Source organism: Chamaea fasciata, unplaced genomic scaffold, assembly GCF_029207755.1.
Source record: "Chamaea fasciata isolate MVZ Bird 193981 ecotype frontalis unplaced genomic scaffold, bChaFas1.0.hap1 SCAF_8, whole genome shotgun sequence".
NCBI classification, from domain to species: Eukaryota; Metazoa; Chordata; class Aves; order Passeriformes; family Sylviidae; genus Chamaea; species Chamaea fasciata.
Window position 1 is genome coordinate 4,042,869 of NW_027094093.1, and position 21,693 is coordinate 4,064,561.

A 21,693-nucleotide genomic window follows, 5' to 3' on the forward strand; every position below is an offset into this window, starting at 1 on the left:
CTTCGCCTCATTGGCACTTTCTTCTAGGGTATCAAACATTACGTGCCTTTATTTGCATGTCTGATGCATGAACGTATTATTCTATCTTTTCCTTAGTTTTTTTATTAATTACTGAGGAGGCAATACCTGGCTCCAGGTTTTCCACCAGCGATAGAACTTATAGAGAATCCACACAGGTAAAGATAAGTGCTGTAGCAATTTTTACATATAATAATAATAATAATAATAAAAAATTGATAACAGTTTTGATTTCTTTCCTCAGTAAGTGCGAGAGTTGCAATAGCAACAGAGAGAACACCAGAAAATCTGCTTCTTTCTTAAGGAACGGGACATTACAAAGGAGTTGACAATCTGACAACTATCAGAGCAAGTTTTAAATAGCTTCAAGAACCTACAGTTTGTACTTCCCTTCAACTCAGAAATTCATTGTATTCCACAGAACCAGACAATGTTTGCATGAAAAGGGCTGCAAACATTTTAGAAGAGTTGACCTGATAAATATTTATGAATATGCTAAGGACATTACATATTGTACCAGCCCACAGGCAGGGCAAGAATACAGTATTTTACTGTTCGCTGGGATTTTATCAGACGTTAACACACACCTCTGCTATGCTGCAGAGCTTGATTCTTTAGCCACCCACTAAGGTTGGTAACAAAGATGAACAAATCTAGCACGCGCCATGAAATATCTTGTGTGATCAGAGCATGGTTCTCAAAGGTACAGCATTATCATCCTCAGCTTTTTCTGGAAACTGGCGGGAGATGCAGATTGCTGTCTACCATTTCAAATATTTCAGTCACCTGGCACTCACAGGTGTACTACACAGCTCTTCCCCAGCTCTCCAGATTCTTACCACGAAGCCTGTGTATGAGTGTGACAGGAGACACTGACTCCCTCATTCCTTCACATCTAGAAAAGGCAAGCTGCAAAACATTAAATTTTTCAACAGTGACAGGAGCTTGAAACAGCTAATTCATCTGCAAAGCAGTGTTCAGCCAGACCAGAGTAAAAACGCTGGGTTTTTTTTGAAGTTTGACCAGGTGTCACCTGAGTTTCAAAGAAGGAGACATTGTTCCCCTCCCTCCTCCCAGCTGCCGCACGCTGCAGATGACAGGACCTGTCTGAAGTTTCGCTTTTATTTTAAAAGCTGAAGGCAATGCTTCACTCTCAGATCTGCAGGGAGCTGCTCTGCTCTCCTTGCATGCACAAAGCCAGGCTGCTGCCCTTCATCCCCTGTCCTGGGAGCCACTGCAGGGAGAACACATGGGGCACCCAGACCCTTTGTGCTGACCCAGGAGTGACACAGCAGCAGCCCCGGAGCCCAGCAGAGTCTCCTCTCACCCTGCTTTGATCACAGGTGAAAGAGAGGTGGTTTTCAGCAAAAAAAAAATCACTGTGGAATGAAGCACATTTGTCAGTGGGGGCGTGGGGGGGAAGACTCCTCCATCCAATAACTGCCTCTAAGGACACTGTGGAACATCAGCCCTGGGAAAGCTCCTAAGGACAATCCTCATTCCTGTAACGCCTGGGCCAGAGCCTAAAACACACCCTGACCTCGTCATTGCTCTTTCCTAGAACCATGTTCTCTCACGGCTCTTGCAGACACTGAGGATATAAAAACCCAACAGCACTTAAGCTTCACGTTTCTAGATGTTCCCAGCCACCAGCGATTCTGGCAGCTTTGTCCCCGTTTCCATGGTGGTGGCACAGAGACAGCCAGGAGAAAGACCCCTGCTCAATAACACTCCGTGAGCACACAAAACCCCAGGGATTTTAAGCCATTTGTATGTGCAGGGACATCAGTTAAATGCACATCGCGGCTCTCCTCAAATCATTAGTGCCTGGTGTCGGGGTGCGGGTTATTGCAGGATGCTGTACCAGAGGATCTGACAGCAGACTCGTGTGCGGCCGCACACAGAACGCTTCACAGAACACCACAGGTGGAGGTTGTTCTAAGCCCGATTTTACAGAGAGTGAAGAAGCACAGAGGAGAAGTGATCTCACAGAGGACAAACAGGAAAGACTATAGAACTATGAAAGTTCTACCCAGGTCACCATTTAATAGCCCAGTAGCACAAAAGTATTTTTCTTTTCCACTTCTGCGGTGAACATCGTTTCAAAACTTTAAAATGGGAACAAAACTAGAAGTTATCTACCTTTGACTCCAGAAAAAGAAAAAAAAAATCTGTTAAAACTCTTCATTTTTACTTAATTGGTTTTGCTTCTGGGAAAAATAGATATATAAAAGTCTCTCATCTAAAAAAAAAATTTTAAAAAAAATTAAAAATATGGTTAAATGTATTCTGCTACATAATGTATTTTGTGCAGTAACAGAAGAAAATATTTTAACAGCACTGCTTTTGAATCACTCCAGAGCATTCAGCAGGAGTCAATTTATACTGCAAGAGAATAATGATGTACCTCAACTCATTTTAATTTCAATAATTGAATGAGGAATAGGAAAGCCTATTGAAAGGACTGTATTCTGGTCAAAGACTAATGAGAAAATAGTTTGGAGTCTCTGAGTCAGCGGGTGTCATGGTAACAATGCATTATCGAAATCTGATTAGTATGCCCAGCAGCTTTATAAATGATAACATGCTCTTCTAATTGTATTTCCCTTTCTTCCCCTGTGCTAAGTTTTACATTCACAACAGGTAAGAGGAGAAGGCAGAATTCTGTTTATCTGCGAGTTTAAACCATGTCCAGCACTCACAAACTCTGAAATCTGTCATGCAGCAATAGACAAATTTTCCTAACACCTTGAAACAAGAAGCTGAGCCTTCCATTTTGATCCCCCTGTATTATATGCAATTATTTAGTTTAATATTATCCTCTTCTTTTAAACGTAATTATTTCTAAGGATATACACATGAAAAAGAGAACATGGTGAAAACACAAACACCTTAAGAAAAAGCCTGGTTTTCTTAGGAGAAAGTGATGCAAGAGAAGAGTAAGTGCATGTTTAATTCATCTCAGAAAGCGTGACTCCTGGTTCTTGAGGTTTCGAAAAGAAGGAGGGGATTTTCTTGTGTTTAAGAGGACTGTGTGTGCCTTTGGTAGCTCATTACAAACTCAGAAATCAGGAGGAACCATGAAATTAAACAGGATGCATTTCCTCCTCACGAAGAAGAGAGGTAATATTGCTTCATAAAATAAACACAATAAAAATACAAGGTTGAAGGCTTAATAATGCTCCTTTTATAACTGAGCCTCAGGTGAATAGCCTGGCAGACCTTTATTATATTAACAGGAAAGAACTCTGTTTAAACTGCTGCCTCACAAATCTGATGCAAAGCAATTTCAACATATAGAAGCTCAGCCTTATCAAATGGATTTTAACTTTGAGAGTAAAATGTTATCCTATTTTTCAACAGAAAGACCAAAAACTCTAATTCACGTTTGCCCTATTTCCATGACCCTTGCCGCTTAAATATTTAATTTTTATTTTCAGTGTTCACTTTCATTTGTTAATTCAGCTTCGAATCCATACGGGGAAAGAGCAGGAAAGCTCATATTCTCATTCTCTAAGTAAACCCAGATACTCTTAGTCATATGACAAATAACGTGTAATACAAGAAGTCAACTTTTCAGTATTATTAATAACGGGACTGTGTTTGCCACAGTGCATGAACAGGGAGAAAATGAATACAGCAAGGCCTGAAAAGCTTATTACTCCTTGTTAAGTGCACTGCCACGGGGAGAGAGTTTAAGATGTACAAAATACTATAAGCAATCAGTCTTAAGTCAACACTGCGAAAGGCAGAGGAACATTTCATCTGCACGTTCGGGAATTCAGCAGAGAGCGCGGGGTCCCCCCGCGAGAACAGAGAGGCAGCAAAGCAGGCCAGGGAATGAAGGGGCTCCAGGAGGGAGCAGGGCCAGTTCAGGGGCTGTGGGCACTGACCTGGGCCTGAAGCAGCAGCCTGAGAGCCAATCCGTGTGACCTTCCCCTGAGAGCAGGATGTTCCCATCAGGGAAGCCCCAGGTCTTCCACAGGCGGTCATCGCCCCCGGTGAGCACGATGTTTTTTCGGGGGTGTAAAGCCAAGCTGCAGGAGAAAAGAGAGGCAGGTTATGTTCTGCACCAGTTCCATTTTACCTGAAATACGTAAGATCCATTTAACTCAGGGCAATAGCCCCAGGAGTCTGATTCTGGATGGACTGAGCAAACAGTGATGCTTCCTAAGCTCATGAGAATTCAAAATACTTGCTGTGGAGATGAGCTTCTGCTGCTGATGAAGAAAAAAAGAACAGGACCGATTTCTGTGAAAGCAGAACTGTTTTCACACTCCCCTGAAGTTCCACTTAACACTCAAAAAGTGCTTTGAAATACTTTGTTAGGTTATGTTCTAACAAACGCGCAAGAGGGTAACGAGCTGCACCAACATGATTAGCTTTCCCACTTATGCAAAGTAATTACCCAAAATAATTTCAAAAAGCACCGATGTCAGCCGGTGCCCACTTGTGCCCACAGGTGTAAAGTCTCCTATCACTGTGAAATAACTCAAATGATAATTACAGTCCAGGAGCTACAGTCGTTGCCAGCGCTTTAGAGTCCATTCACTGGGACTAGGTCACAAAATTCATTTCAGTTCTGTACTCAAAATGTGCTCCGTGTTTTCATTTTTAACACGTAGCATGCCGCGACGTAATGGAAATCATACACTTAACACGCCCCCAGACTGAAAACTCAGTTTATTTTTGATTGAGCAACTGCAGTGCAGCTTCAAATGGATCCAGGGAAGAAAATCAATCTGTTGGAAAGATAACAAGTAGTGTATTTCACATGGATTTGGTTATTAGATTTAAATCATTGCAATGCCCTACTATTTGTTGAACATCAAAAAGTTCTAGCAGTTGACTTTAGTCCCAGGAGTGGTTTATTTAGACAGATTAAATCTGGAGTTCAGAATCAAACCGCAATAATGGGGAGAGGAATCGCTACCTGTGTGAGCACCTATTTCAGCTGTGCATCAGGGCCGACAGCTCAGAGAGAAAAAAACTTATTAAAGCAGAATGAGGAGAGAGAGAGACAATGCTAAGCACCCAAATGGGAAGAAAAAGAGAGGACTTAGAAGGCACGACGTCATAAAAATCTCTTTTTTTTTATCGGTACCTTTCTCCTGCATCCAAATTATTTCATAAAATTCCTAAACCAGAACCACAGCATCTACTCTACTGGGAAAATAATTCCCTCTATCAAATCCATGCTAAAAATATATTTATGTCAACTAGAATTTGATCAGAAAACATCTATTCTTGCAGTTTAATGCCCAGCCTAGGAACATTCCTACAGACTCATCAGTTGACTCCATCTGCTCGAGCGAGGAGCCTGGGATTTACTCATTCTCTAGTTTCTTAGAAAAAACCCTTTTCTATCTTTTCCTAAAGAGGATAAACTTCCTCTGCATTTATAGCAAAAAAGAGAAGAAGGGAATGCTGCTATTTAAATTCTCCAGAGATGCACAGAGAGCAGTCGTATCACTGAGATTGGCCACAGCAGATACCTGGAAAAGCAAGGGGGGAATAGAGATAAAAGGAGAGAATTAAAGGCTGAGAGAAGAAACCAGTGGCCTGCAAATTACAGGATGAGCTGCCCCAGAATCCCTCTACTACAGGGACCTCTGAAGCACCAACAACCCCACTGCTGCTCTCCGCACGTGCATAAAACCATTTAAACCATTCTTCTCTTTCAAACCATTTTTCTCTTAACCTGCTTCAGACACTTCAGGTCCCCTCCAGTTTTTCCTTCCGGGTATTTCTGCTCTTGGTGGGGACTGCCGTGCAGCCTTTCCATCAGCTCTCTTACATTCTTCCTAAAGATCTGCCTTCTCAGTTCCCAGTGTGCATTACACAGCCTTACATCACCTTCAGTTCACCTTTCACGCAGAGAAAATTTTACCTGGTGTCTTCCTCTACATCCCGACTCTCCTCCTGAACAATCCATAAGCCCTGGCCAGGCTGCAGCTCATCCATCCTTCCTCAGCTCCCAGGAACATTCTGCCCACCCTCGACCCTCCCAACCAACACACTTCCAGTCCAACTTCTGAAACGCTCGAACTTCTGCTGTGGCCAGACATTCCTACGGAACTTTGGGAAAATCCATAAAGTGACTTTCATACAGAAGAAAATACTTTGCTGCTCGTACGAAGGCTGTAAATTTGTTTTTCACAGTCTTTCCTTCAAATTGCAGCGCTCTTGGAAAATGCCGCTGCCGTCCAATGTTTTTCTCGCTCCGTGCCATTTTTACAGGCGCACAGTGAACACCATTTAATTAACAGCAAATCTGTGACACAACTGCTGGTGAGCTGCTTCTGAGAAAGGGAAGCCCATTCATCCAAAAGGCATTCTATATGCAGCATTAATTAGGCACCCTTGTCTTCATTTCTGGCAATCCAGCATTGTATAGATTTTTGCTTCATCTCTGTTCACAGGGTCTAATTATTTCCAGCACAGAAGACTTTGGGTGGATTGGAATGGAAATCAATAATGGAACATGTGTGATAGGAACATTAGTTTTCTCCTCCTCCTCCTCTGGGATAAAGTGGGATCAGTGGAGACTCAGCCAAGAAAAAAAAAAAAATCAACAAAAAACCAACAAAACAAACCCAACAAAAAACCCTCTCAGAGATTTGCTGCTGTTGAGTATATAAATACCCTTGTTTACACAACTCACTCTGGCATTATAAGACATTCTCATCTCTTCAGCACTTGCCATGGTAGATATATAGTACTCCCAGTAATTTGCTTTCAAAACAATCATCGATTATTTTAATTTATTTTGACTGAGCCATAAATAAAACTACAGTATTCTTCAGATGCAAAATTCTTTCAGTCTCAGGATGTGACTTGAGCTTGACCACTTCACACACAAAATCACCCTTCGGGTCAAAAAGTGCTGCACCCAGAGCTGCCTGGGGAACATCAGCCGGGTGCTTAGCACAGCCCCTAACTTGAGGGAGGGCGGATCTCAGATCCACGTGGAGGAAAACTCCCTGGCATCAGAGTTTCTGAAACACTGGAACCAATGTGCCGTCATCAGCCTGCTCTCAGCACACCCTCAGGTATTGCCCAGGTAGATGGGTTCCATCATGGTTAGCAGAGGGACTGCTCATCCCAAAACTGACACTGCTCGTGTGTGAAATAAAAACCAAACCTAAACTCAAAACTAAGCGCTCAGAGAATGAAAAATGCAAAATTAATGACCAGGTTTGTACTCCTAAGTGACTTATCCAGCCTCATGCAGTTTCTCTGTGGCAGAAACAAGGACAAAATCCCGTTTTCTGTGGTTTCACATGCAGGATTTATGCAGAAAAATATGTTCTCAAAAGAGACAGCGTTCAGCTGCCACATTCTAATACACCACTCTACTGAATACTGCTTGTGATATGTAATTTTTAGAAGTTCATGATTTGATCAAATTTATTTGCATTCTCAGGTACTGGCAAAGAGGTTTCTTGTTAATGCCAGTAGCTGCTTTCAGATCAGAAAGCTCTTCTGCTGCATTTCTTGCTCCAAAAATATGAGAGCAGCAGAGTTCCTGCAAGATTAAAAAAAAAAAAACAAACAACAAAACCAAATGCATTTCTCCTAGTGACACAAAGATTTCAGCCAACACTTCCTTACACAAAAAATCAGCCTTGCTCACCCTACCTAGCACAGGAAATTGTAGGCTGAGCAGTTACATTTGGGTGAAGTTACAACTGGCTGAAAACCTTGGTTTTGTAGTGGAAACTCTTCAGGAAATTGCTGATGTTTCTTTCTCTGCCATCAGGGCGGGTTTTGGATGCAAGGACATGACACGCACTGAATTCCAGAGGATTGGATACTGGTTACAGCCTCGGACAAAAACAAATATATATAAATAAGAGGGCACCAACAGCCACACTGAAATCAGTGACACTGTTCACACACACATACTTCGTTATATTGCTGGACTGCGCCCTAAAAACCTACAGAGTTTGTAAACCCAAAATTTTATTCCAGGCCCGATTTTGCTGGACGTAAGCCCGTTGTGCAGAGACAAAGGACAATTTAGGCAGAGCATTAGGAAGAGCTCCCGTGGCAATGGATGTGTGAACTGCACAACCCAACCATTGTCTTGCCTGTTGCAACTTATCCTAACGTGCCTTCTTTGAGTATCACCTCTCTAATAGTCATTTCTACCACCTTTTTTTTTTTTTAATCTCGGCTTGAGCTACCTGATCTCACCTGACAGCATTTTTCGGTAATAATTATAACCCTGACATTTAATCCAGGGTTTTATTATTCAACTGCAGCATAATTGAATAGCTTGCATTCCTGTTCGAGGTCTTAAGATTTATCTTTTCTTGACAAAAAGGAAGAGGGGGAAAAATGCTTTCAAATAGAGAAAATAAAGCTAAAGCAGACCAAAAAAAAAAAAAATGGAAACAAACCCAAACCATAAAAGAATGTAAAAAGGGGAAAATCCTCAGAGCACAAAGCTCCTATCTTTTGTTTCATTTCTGGAAATGCCCATCTGGAAGTCAGTGATAGATGTCAGTCACAGCAATTCTTTAAAATGCTTTAAAAACCCCCCTATCCTGTCTGGTGAAATTCCTGGCTGCTTCCCAAGCTCCTACGACTCAGGATTTGGGAGGGAGAAAACTTGCCAGAATCTCAACATACCTGAAGTTAACCTTCTAGACTGCCCACAGACCTTGGCACACCCGGGAAAATAATGAGAAAACAGTCTTCCAGAGCCTTGAACTTGTATCTCTAGAGGCTGAGCAACTTCCTAATTCACAGTCGAGTTGACGTACTTATTCTAGTTCCCATGCACACAGAATCTTCATTCTCAGCTGCAGAGCAGCAGCAAACATATTTACTCCTGTGAAGCGGAATAAATTCACACACTTCCTAACTTGGCAAACCCAGTTCTGCTCTCCAAAAGAAAAAAAATAACTTCAGGAAGTGAACTATCCCTACAATATGAAGTGCCTCCAAAAATAATTGAATTAAAGACATCACTGTAAGTATCTGATACAGCCACAGTTGTGATAAATTCGGAACATCCCTTCTGTGGTGTTCTCTGAGCACTTTCTGTTTATCCACTCCACGTGCAATTATCCAAATGCATCAATTTGCATTAACTGACTGTTGTAACCTACCCAGGTTTTACTGCATTAGATCTGACTGTGCACATGCCGTGCATATAAAAAATTATCTTCTTCTTAACAACAAAGTTTGGCCCTGGATCAAATCTGAGGAAAAAGTCACAACTGCGCTGTAGATCCGCACGTGTTTCCAGAGGTCTCATCCTTTAAAGACACGGGCATATTTCTGAATTATGCAGTACCAGGAGCACTGCCAATTTCACAGCGTATTAACTTAAAAACATCCATCGTCCTGTTTAAGATTGAGTCCTTAATCACATCAGGGCAAGAGGATTTTTCTAGAACCTACGTAATAACATGCAAAGTGTTTATGCCATCATAGTCTCATGTCCTGTAAACCTCTGCACCCAAACATTAAGCTTTTTATCTAGAATATCTGGAAATAACAACAGGCAAGAATCTAAATTACTTCTCAGAGAATCTTTACTTATTCATTCCTTTGATTGTGCTTACAAGATTGTTGATAATTACTGCTGGCCACAGGAAAAAAAAGAAACACTTAGTCTATAGCATCAAGTGTTACACACTACAGAAACAGCTCCCTTCTAACCTGCCTTAAACCAGAGCAGCAGGCAAGGAACAAACCGCTTTCCTCCACACAGAGAATCACTGCTCATTTTCACCGCAAAATCTAGGGGCAGGGTTTGGCTTGATTTTTAAATTCATTCAAACTGTCATGAAGTTTAGATGCTGCCAAAGCTGGGAACAGCACAAGACACAGAAGGAATAGTTGGGGTGTTTTTGGTAAGACTTGAGGGTGCTATTAAAGAAACCAACAAACTCAGGAGTTGCTCGCTGTGACTGTAGCTCACAAGTTCTTATTTAATATGTATTTGAATCAATTTTTCACGCTTAGTCAACTTATTAGGTAAGCAGCATACTTTTGGGAGAAATAATTAAGCCAAAAGCAAAAAGAATGAGAGGAGCAACAAACAAGGAGATGCAATTAAAAAGTTAAAACACTGACATCCTTTCCTAATAGCTTTCCTCTGGAGTGAAAGCTGCACTTCCGTGCCTGAAATGATTTATGCCATGATTCACCCTGCCCATCACTCACCTTTGAGTATCCCTTTATGAAAAATGCTACATCACTTCTTTCAGTGAAAGGCAGCCCCCGAGGAGCATGAAATCACGGCCTCCAAAATAGCACTGTAACGAGATTAGCTCGGATCTGCAGCCTCTGGAAGCCAGCTCCAGAAGGGATCACAGCCCTCAGGACAACGCTCCAGAGCAGCAGGGGAAGAGACACAGAAAACCAGGGTCAGACCACGGGCAAAGCAAGTGCCCCTGTGGGTTTTCACATTGCACCTCTGCTTGTGAACCACTTCACGGGCAGAGGAGCTAAGGGAAAGGCAATGTTGGCAAACTTGGCTAAAACTTTCCCTACTCGATACTTCCCTGTTGCCTCCTTTCTTGTCCCGTGCATTAGGTCCTTGTTGGGCAGAGAGATAATGGCTGGGCTTTCTTTGGAGTGAAAGAGACTTCTTTTCTAAAAGCTTGACCAGCTTGAAAAGATGCAGATTGCTTTCACAGAAGCTTCTGCCTGTGGCCTGGTTTGAATTAGTTTCCATCATTACTGTTAGCAATTCCCAGTCTTCTGTTGCGCGGCAGCTTTTTCACAGATGATTAAGACCGGGAGTTGTGGTATAAAAGAGTTTGGAGGAAAAAGTACTTGAAACTTGCCAGTTGGTAAATTCTGTTGAATTATCAAGGTTGGTAAAGGAAAATATTTAAAGACATAATTTGCAATTAGAGCATCAAACTAAGTCAGATTTCTAAATTAATAAGAAACCAAAGCATTACCTTTTCACGGTCAGTTTCCTGCCAGTGTTTGTTTCTCACTTTTGGAGGCAGAGAAGGCTTTAATGCTCTGTGCTTTATTTCACTATCGTAATGCTGAAAAATGCTTCCATCAACAGAATTAATGGAAACTCTTGTGGGGGAAGAAAGTTACATAAATAAATAGTTTCTTTACAGGACTAAGAGGCAAAGTCAGCAGCTATGAATCACGTCCTTCCTCTGGTGATCTCCATAACCAGGTGTGCGTGTACAAGAAAGAAATGGATTTTAGAGAAAATTTTTTCAAGCTATTTATTCTACTCTCATCTCCTGCACAGAGTTACACACACATGTGCTGAAAGACATTGCTCTGTCCACCTTGGGCTGAGGAAGGGACACCGAGCACAGATTTGTAGAGCTTCTCCTTGAAAAGTAGGTTCTACAACAGCTCTAGGTGGCTTTTTCTGGGGTTCAGGCTTCAAAAAGTGTTTTGTAAAACACAACCCGCATGACTGTGAGTGCAAATAGCAAATATTTCCCTTAGTTCTTCACTCAGGAACATGGAGAAAATTTCCCTCTCCCTTTTGTCTTAAAATCTTTATATATCAGCTGGTTGTTACTAACGTTGTCCTAAGTTAGGCAAGCTCAATTCCCTGAGCGATGCGGTTTTCCAGAGGCTTTTTTGAAGTCATAACCAAATGTGGATACAGCACGTCAACTCAGACCTCACCAGCCCTAATTTGGAGTAATTACCCAACATTACAGACACGGCATCCCTCTTCACACATTCCAGAATTAAATTTCCTTCGTTTACAACCTGTTTTTCCTCTTAACAGGTACTGCCTGTCTTGAATCTGTGTATCTAAATTCTTTCTCCTAAATATATCACGCGGCACTACACTTAATTCGAGTTCATCTTGCTGATTTCAGACCATCTCTGCAATTTGCCAAGTTTATTTTGAATTCTGATCTGATACAGAAAAGCATTTTCAGATCTTCACAGCCTGGTGTCATCTGCATACTTTATAAGCTACTCTGTATTCCACCCTTCTCACTGCAAATGAAAACACCGAACAGAACTGATTTCCTAAGCAAATTCCCAAACTGAAAATGCAGCCTGTGGAGTTCAACCAAGAGGTTCCTGGCCCAAGCCACTGCATTGGTTTGTATTAAACTCACCCTTTAGAAAGGAACACAATACATTTAAAAACTCTAAATACAGGAAAAGCCACCATTTCCTCCGCTAAATTGTTGTGATAGTTAATTACCTTGGTTTAATTTTGTAGAATTTTACTTTAAAATCAGGCCAGCTGCATATTAAACTCTAGTTACTAGATCAGAGAAAATATCCCTAAGAAAATGATGACTTGGAGAATTACAGCCTGACTCTTCCATATTCTACCATGTCAATCCTTAGACCTCCTATGGATTAATCTTCACAGGCAATAGGAGGTCAAGGATTTCTGAGTGTTTGGTGAGACTTGAACAAAGCAAGGCTGCTGTAGGAGAATCAAGTCACACCTTTGCTTGCTGCTCCTGGCTCTGCTGTGGAATTATGTACAATCACTCACAGAAAATTATGACCCTCTTGGGCAAAGCCAAGGCCTTGAAGACCATGGAATGTCTAGAATGTTTGCTACACAGTATTTGGCACATTTAGAAATTCTCTTCCCATCCTTCTTCCCCATTTGCTGTCCATAGGCATTACGGGGAAGAAAGTAGAAAACAAGTTCTTCAAACCTGGAAAACAACCTTAGAGAGGCCCCGATCCACATAACTTGATGAAAGCTAGAAATAGGTCACAGAATTTCCTTCCACTTCCAGCATGCACAGAGCAAAAGAAGTTGAAAAAGAAGAAATAAGAGACTCATTTTGGGGAATACTCCCAGAGGCAATAAAAGAGCTGAAGATGTATTCCAGGTGTTGTTGTTTAGAGATTTACATATGGACAAAGCCCTGAAAATATTCCCGGTAATGAACAATGACCACACATAGAACAATCCTCGTAGTTGACTCTCCCAGCTGCTGCATATTCCTTTACCTCTTTCTAGAGACAAAACATAAATTATAACATACCAGCCCCTGGAAATGCTGAAGTGAAGTAGTTCTAGCCTTTATAAAGATGCATTAAAGAATACTGACAGAAGAGTCTGGAATAATAAAAACACGTACATATAAAAATGATTGCTGGTCCTCAAGAGTTTCACTGACACCTGTGGGAGCCTTAGAGCCAAGTTACAGGAGTCATCTGAAAGGAGTTACCTGAAAGGTGTCCTCATTCTGTTTAAATTGTGATGTTTTTCATGACTTACTGATATCTACAAAACAAACCTCCGAAGACTCAAAGTTGTGCAAGCTACAAGTTTTCAATTCAAAGCATATTTGGAATAAAACACCTTTTCCTGAGTCATATCCAAATGAAAATGATGGGATTCCAGATTTCGGTTTTTCACCTTTGTTAGCATTTTCACCATCTGCTGCCATTGGCACCACCTCCTGCCATTTACAGACCCCAGACTCACGTTCCAAAGTGGTTCTAAATCTTGGGACGGTCCCAACATTCTAAATGTTCTGTTGTGCCATGGATTTAGCCTATTAAGCTGCTGTCAGCCAAGAGAGTATCCAGAGCTGGGAGCCACCAGCATCACGGAGTGAACCTGGCCCTGCCCAGGACATCCCAACAATCCCACCCTGTGCCTGACAGCGTTGCCCAGATTCTCCTGGAGCTGTGGTCATTCCCTGGGGAACCTGTCCAGTGCCTGACCACCCAGCCCTTCCCAACATCCAGCCTAATCCTCCCCTGGCAGAGCTTCATAAACCTCCTGGAAAACACCACCGCACTGTATCAAGACTTTCCAACCCTCCTCATGACCATGTTGTTCGGTGGGGTTGTCAGTGCTGAACATCCGAACTCCCGCAAGGACGACGTTTATGAAAACCACAGAACCGTGCACACAGCTGAGAAGCTACAGCAACATTAACCTCAAGGGCTGCCATTTATCCTGCTTCCAAATGAGTCTTCACTCACTTCACAATGGGCCACAGCAAGGGATAAAGATCAGTCTCAACAGTTACGTACTTTGAGAGCAAAATACCGTCCTGCTTCCAGAGCAGGAACAGGAGGGACAAAACTGCCGTGAGACTTCAAGTCAACACCCCCAAGGAAAGAAATGCAGAGCCCATTTATAAACAGATACACGGTTTCCTCATATCCTTTGTGAGACTCAAAAAAGCTGAAAACCCCTCAGTTTCATTTTGCAGCGACCACTTTGTGTCCCACGGCATGTGCATCACGTGACTGTGAAAGAGAAAAAGCCCTTATTCCTAAACTTTGCCCTGGAGACAAATACTAGTCCACAGAAAGTGAAGGATCTGACCAAATACTACCAAAACCAGAGATTAACATGTCTAAAGTAAATTTTTTATACGTTTAAACATTAGTGTTCCATTTAAGATGCCAGAAAACTATGAATGAGGAGTGCCTACTTATTTTTGACATGAGAGAGACCTGACTCACAGGAAATGTTGTTATCATGCCGTCTATCCTGTAAAAAGCTCACGATGTCTCAGAGAAAGTGGCGGATGAACTGGGGCACCGCAGCTTGCACCGATCAGTCAGCAAAGCCTCACGGACAGACCTGCAATACTTCTGACGAAGCACAAATCAAACCAGTTTCCTTTTGAGGGTAAGCTCATCTGCACTGCTGCGTGTCTTGACCAAGGCAGCGGCTATTTAGTGACCAGGATCTGGTATGCTGGGGATGGAAGGTCGCCAACAGCTGCTGTAGGGACGAAATCTCTGGATGAAATGTAGGGATGCTCATTGATTTGATGCGCCTGAAGTTTTAGCTCTCATATTTTTCAGATTCTGTACCGCATTAGGATATAACTCTGAACTTCATATAAAGTGTTAGCAAGTTCTCCTCACGGCTCAGTCAGACAAAACAATCCTTTTTTCCAGCCCCAGAACCAAGGACGCCGTTGCAGCTTCAGGCCCAAAAACTGCAAACAGTGAATTGAGAAGAGCAAACTGGGAGGATGGGACTGCATAACCTGAAGCTGTAATTGGACAATTAACCCCAATACATAAATGCACCAAATCTTATAAAAGTGTGAAAACTCAGGACCAGGCATCCATCTTTGGTGGAGCCACAGCTCAGCTCTTGTCCTGCCCAAGGTGCATCCTTTGAAGGCTTTTTAATAAATACCTACTTTATTCCTTTAACACTGTCTAGCCTTTTTTCTAGACAGCCTCTCAAGGGATCAGTTTACCTGCACAGGTGATGACAAACCTGTGAATTTTCCAGCAGGACCTCTGTGTGTGACACCTGTGTAATGAGACTACACGAGTTGTTTGTTGGGTTTTTTTTTTTCTCTCTAAGTACAAGCTCAAGTTCCTCTAAACTCAAAATATCGGGATATTTTGGACCACTAAAAATAACCCCTCTGCACTAACTAAAACTCAGCAACCTGAAAGCCAATCCTTAATCATCTTTACCAAAAGAGCTGATCAAGCGTAGTCGCATGTGGCTCTCTCACACGTTCTAATTTTAACATCTGTATAACGCCACTTACATTTGACCAATACACACTGCAGACCAAACCCCCCACCCTGCCTAATGGAGCTCACTACCGCTGCAAATTTAAGAACTGCTAGGAAGTCAAGAGTGCAACAGAATTCCATAGTCTATTTGTCATAGGAAAAACAATCATCAATATGGTAATTGCGGAAGTGCAAAACGCACTTTAAAGACCAATGCTGGTAATTTTTTATTTCATGGAGAAGGAAAACTAATGAGGCACAACTTAGATTAGTTTAAGGTAATCCTAAAAGCAGTAAATAATGCTTACTATGCAAGTATTTTAAAGTGGATTGCTTAAAGTGACAAACGGACAAGATTCCACTCTAATGTTACAGATGCAGAAATAGAGGAATTTAAATCACCATTAAATGGACTACTTCTATTACCATCAAATTTGGCAGAATACTTCACATCACATTAACTCCAATTTTAATACATTCCATTTTCTAATTAAAAAAAAAAAACCTATGGTTTTGGATTTTAAAAAAACTCTACAAATAATAACGTCCACTGGACAGAAACACAGAGTTTCAGGGAAGCCACTCTATAAAGCTGCAGTCATCTAAAAGGGGCCTGGTCTGTTTCCCTACCACGTGGAGTTAAAAAGGCAGCAACCTCAGCATGAACAGCTCTGTGGCAACAGTGCAGACAAGAAGTCCTCAGGAAGCTGAAGTAGAATCTGGGGCAGACCATGGTTCTCCAGGAATCAGGATTCTCCAGGAAGCAGGGTTCTCCTGCTCAGCCCCCAAAGCCGAGGGAGAGGCATCTGAGCTCTCCCTGGAATTCCGAGTGCCAGAAAGGACACATCAAAAACATACAAAGGAACATCCAGAGCAGCTCCAGGGTTCGGTTTTGCAAAATTACGCGGCCCGGAAAAAGAAGCAATTCCCGTAGTGCTGTGCTGTGACACAGCCACACCTTTAACGTGCAGCACCTGCCCTGGAACTGGCTCCTCTCCAGGTCTGCTCCAACACACCCATTTTTATCCACCAGAATCATTTACTAATGATCTTTAAGGTCCCCTCCAGCCTTTCTCTGTGATTCCAGCTCCAAAGTGGGCAGCAAGAATCCCGCTTTCAGGGCTGTTTGGGATTTCTCCACATCCCAACATATTATTTTCCTTTGCATGTAACACGAATAGAATTTTGCAGTGTTCACGCTTGAATCCTCCCAGCCAGGTGTTAAAAGTTAAGGTAATCAATGGAAATCCTTTCTTCATTTAATGAGGCTTGTACAGAGAATTGCTTAGAAGAAAAAAAAATACCATTAAAGTTCATGGGAATTTGGACTGACTTAGTATTTCAGCATATAGCACTGTGCAAACAGTTGCTTAATGTGCTTGATTCTCCCTCTGTAAATGCCACTGATCAGCTATGTGTGTCTTCCAGCAGGGAAAAAGGAAACAATACCCCATGTGCTATTCCATGAAATAGCTGCACTTCCAGTAATAAAATAGGGATTTATAGAAACATCTACTTTAAACTATTTTTAAAGTTTCTAAGATATATCGGGTCTGGTTTATTTTACCCCTGCAAACCTGTACAAATAAATGCACTCTGGCCATTAATGCTTTACATGCAAGAAAATGCAGAAGACAGCTGTACCAAAATATGTCAGTCTGTTAAACCACAGCTAAAATCTCTCTTAAAAATCATAAATAAAGCAGATATTATGTTTGCACATGCGTATGAAAGAGCAGAGCTTTATAGAGCTCTATTTAATACTTAATCCTGCACGTATAACAAGCAGAACAGAGGTATTTGGGCTCTTTCTACAAAAGTGGTTCCAAATAAGAGCAAATATGGAAGAACGTGGATAATTGAGGGGGATTTAGAAATGCAGCGTCACTATGCTGTTTAAAATATGATCCTGAATTGCGCTTTAAGTTCTGACTGCAAAGAAGTCAAACCTTAAGCTACGTGCATTAACTACACACAATTAGCCCCACAAAGCAGAGCTGGACATGGAACTACACCGATTTATTTTGGTGTCAGTAGGATTAATGACATCCTTCAGCTTAGCTACTGCCTTGTGTGCTCATGCCACTTGTGCAGAGAGCAGCTGATACCAACCCCACCACTCCAGAGCCCCCATTATTCCCAGCTCCCTCCTGTCCACTCAGAAGATGTTCCAGGAGTTGTCTGAGTGGTACAGAGTGAAGAAAAAAAAAAAAGAGAGAGAGACATTTCATGAACCTGGAAAATCATCCATCTTGCCCTTGTTATTGTGTGTGTTCATATATTAGCAGAGCTTGCTATTGCAGCTGGCCTTCATATTTCTATATAATAAAGTAGAATATTGAGAACAAGTATCTGCGTAATTAGCACATCAATCATGTCGCTCTTTAATCTGAACCAAGTATTAATTCACTTCTCCACAGACCCCCTCGCCATAACTAACACAAATTATTAATTAGCTAACCACAAGCAAAAAAAAAAAAAACAAAAACAAAAAAAACAACATGAAACCACTGGAGGTACAGAAACTCCAGCAGTTAACACAAACTGTATAAATGTATTTCTCATAATCCTTACAGCCAGAGACAGCAAGAGAAGACCATTCCTTCCAGTTTTTCCCCACACTATGTAGTGACCTTGTTTAGAGGCCATAAGAGCCTCAAGAGATTATTACAGAACTGAAAAGTGGATACCATGCTGACACATACCCCTCTGAACAATACAGCACAGATATCTCTTCCCTAAGGGACATTAAAATTTTAAATGTCATTTTCTTACTTTTGTTTCCAAAAAGAACCATCTTCCTCCTTCTGCATCCATTACAGCAAATCAAAATTTGAATCTCAAGGAAATTGAGGAGCCAGCTCATGAGAAACCACGCAACTTTTCCCCCGGATCAGGGTACGATTAACTCACCAAACCTCCCTGTCACCACCTCCCTGCGGTGACATAGCTCATCCTACAGGATTCAAGCAAGTTTATTGACCCGTTCCCCTCTACATTTCTGAAACAGCTTTCTATTCCATTCAACTCTTAACTCTAAATAAAACGCTTTCTAAAGTTTTCCCAAGTCTTTTAGCTCTTACAAAATTTTACGCCTACATTTGACTCAAAGGACACACTGGACACGCCTTTCTTTTCTTTTTATACCTGTTATCATCCCCTGGTCACTAAGCAATAGAAACATATTTTTCATCTTCTCAAATATATTGTAAGCCAGACCAAATATGCAGAGCCATGCAGTCAGCTATACAGAAAAATAATGGAAAAATTCCATTTTCTAAGAAAAGTAATGGTATAAACAGTTCTTTGAGGGAAAGAAGGTGAAGTAATTTCTACTGATTTAGCCAGCATGATTTAGTCAAATATTCTTCCAAAACTTATTTATACTAGGAAGATGACAAGTGGTAAAACTCTTCCCTTTGAGGCATTTATCTGCAGTGGCCATTAAAGCTGGGTGGCTCTGAGTCCACAGGCACAGGATCCCTTCCTTCCCCTTCCATGTGCCACGGCAGAGCCTTGGAATGTGCAGGTGAATTTAGGGCTCCAGACCTTTTCCAAGTGCAGGCACCTGGTTTGATTCACTCCACAGGGGAAAGTCAGGATCATTTTTGCCATTTTGTTCCATCCCTTGATGTTCAATGAAGCAGTTACTTCTCTGCCTGAGAGATGCTGAAGCCATCCCGGGGTTCAAGGAAAGCGATTCCAGCTTGCCTGAGCTTCCTGCTCCTTGTGTCATTTCCCAAAACCAAACCAAAGAGTGCAGCTGAGCACACTGAGCCCTTCCAAGGGCACTGAGGCACGAGCCATCCCTGCTGGCTCTCTGGGCTCAACTCAGACTTCCAAAGCCCCACGTGGCACACACGAGGCCAGGGAGACACAGGGAGGAGCAGGAATACTGGTGCAGAACAGTGCTAAAAGGCTGGTTGGCTTCAGGGATCCCTACCTCCCATTGTACAGGAAAAAACAGTATTGATTGGCATTCATCAGGAATGCTACCCCGGATCAAACATCCCTGCCAGTCGAGAGCAGCTGCAGTGCAGTTCCCATGCCAGTGCAGTCCAAGGAAGCTGGCTCAGGGCAAGGGGAGGTGCCCACAGCAGCAGCATTTGTCTGGGCACGGCAGAGAGAAACCGTGCTCCTACGGAGAGAGAAAAAGGAACCAGGGAGGGAAAGGATGAGGTGGGGGCAGCGAGTTTTCATTGTAACGAGACTCCAAGGCTGTGAGCCTGGGGGCTGCAGGTCCCAGGCACCACAAATACTCACTGGGAGCAAAGGACGAGCTGTAAGGACTTGGCAGGCTCATCCCTGCGCATGTTGAGGCTGCCGTGAGGCACGAGGTGCCTTCGCCAGCTTCCTTTTTGATTCCAAAAGCTAATCAGTAAGTGCAAGATAATGTACCAAGAAGGTCCTACCACCGGGAAAAGGAGCACACGTAAAGCAGCATCAGGAAATTCTCTTTCAAAGGGCCAAATTCCACCCGAGCACCAACCCCAGAGGCGCATGAGCAATCACCAGATGGCAGGGTTTGCCTACCAAACTCAGAACTGGTCCCACACCTCCCAAAAGCAACCAGGGAGTGGGTAACACCCAGCTTGCTCAGCTACCTCCCACGGTTGAAAGGCAGGGACAGAAGACAGGCCAGAAAGGAACCAACCAGAGATGCAGCCTGTGCCACCATTGCTGGCAACGCACCTCTAGCTCAGTAACTTTTGCCTACTGATCTTCGTTCTTCTCCTCCCTGAGGAGGAGAAAATTTTTGCTTCCACCAAAAGAGTGAAGCAGAAATGCACAACATATATAACACAAATCAATTTCCAAAATGGCTTTTTTTTTTTTTTAAATCCTTTTCAGATATGCAAAGAAATCAGTAGTGAAATATTTTAGATTTGTACCTCAGATTGGATGTCAGGGACTCTAAAAAGGCTCCTAATGGAGTATTGCAAGCCAGGTCTTCTCTGCTGTTTCCTTCAAATTATCAAATGATAAAGGATCAAGTGATGAAGGGATTGATTGGTTAGTTGGTTTACAGTTCCCTTCGAAGTGAAAAAGCTCAGCATAAAGAATCCTATGAATAACAAACGCTGCTGTTTCCCTCTCCAATTTTAGTGTGTGGATCACACATTTTTTCACATTTTCCCATGACCTAATGGCAAAGCCTGGAAGAAACATTGGAGAGCACGAGTTTTCTGCACCACAGCCCAAAGGGTGAGAGTAAGAGTGGTAAAACATTCTTTCTGCAATGACTCCGTGATGCAGAAGTGGCAGCTACAACACACACATCGGGGTAGGGAAGACAAAGTACATCTCAAATCCAGAATGAAATCCCTGTGCAATCAATGCAGAAAGAACACACTGACAGATGCCCAAGCACAGAGTCTCTGGAAGATAAGGAATGTGAAAAGGGCATTTTTTCAAATAAACAAAACCGTGACAGCTTTTTTGATTTTTTTTTTTACAAGAAAGAATTGAGGAGAAGGTAGACCTAACAGAAAAAACATTGGAAAGATGGAATCATGTTTCACAGCAATTGACACGGGTGATAAACGAGCCCAGGAGGGAAAGACCTCAGAATGAGAGATGCAACAGGGCCCTGTCTGCTGTGCTCTGACACCGCTGTAACAGCTCATAACTCTCATTAAACGATTTGGTACGTATATGCATATACACACACCACACACACGCAAAGAACAATCTATTTTCTAGCAAGCCTTGCCTGAATTCAGGCAAAACACAGCACCACTGTTCAATTCAGCTCATCAACACCAGCCTCAGCAACCCCTGAGAGCTGCCCCCCCTCTTGACTCAGCTCTACGTTTGTTCTGACATGTCCTTCAGGGGGAAGAAGTAAAAAAATGTTAGTTGTGCACATAGTGAAGACTGTCAGAATCTCATCATTCTAAACACATGAACACTCTCAAAACCGACACGTTTCTGTCAGAGAAAAAGAGACAGAAAGGTGAAGTTTTGGATTCTGCAAGGAAGCTTTTTTTAGCAAGGTGCATACACATGTATGGGTCATTTCCAGCCCCTAAAAGGCCTCTTGGGCATTTTTCTTCATCATTTATTGATTCCTGATACCTGATCACTGACACACTGAAGGCCAGCGCTTGCTGAAGGTGGCACAGAGATCCTGACACACAAACTCCCTCAATACTACTTAGAAGAAACAGTTTAACTGCACATGACATGCTGGGAGAGTACTCCCTCCAGGCTGGAGATGAGGAAGAG

General features: G+C 42.4%; 1 protein-coding gene across 1 annotated transcript in view; it reads right to left on the minus strand.

Moving 5' to 3' along the window:
- Nucleotides 1–21,693, minus strand: part of SPAG16 (sperm associated antigen 16) — a 289,974-nt gene that overhangs the window by 187,673 nt on the left and 80,608 nt on the right. Inside the window, exon 3 of the mRNA XM_066189439.1 lies at nucleotides 3,912–4,055. Coding sequence (XP_066045536.1) covers nucleotides 3,912–4,055 — 144 coding nt within the window. The remainder of the gene's footprint in view (nucleotides 1–3,911; nucleotides 4,056–21,693) is intronic.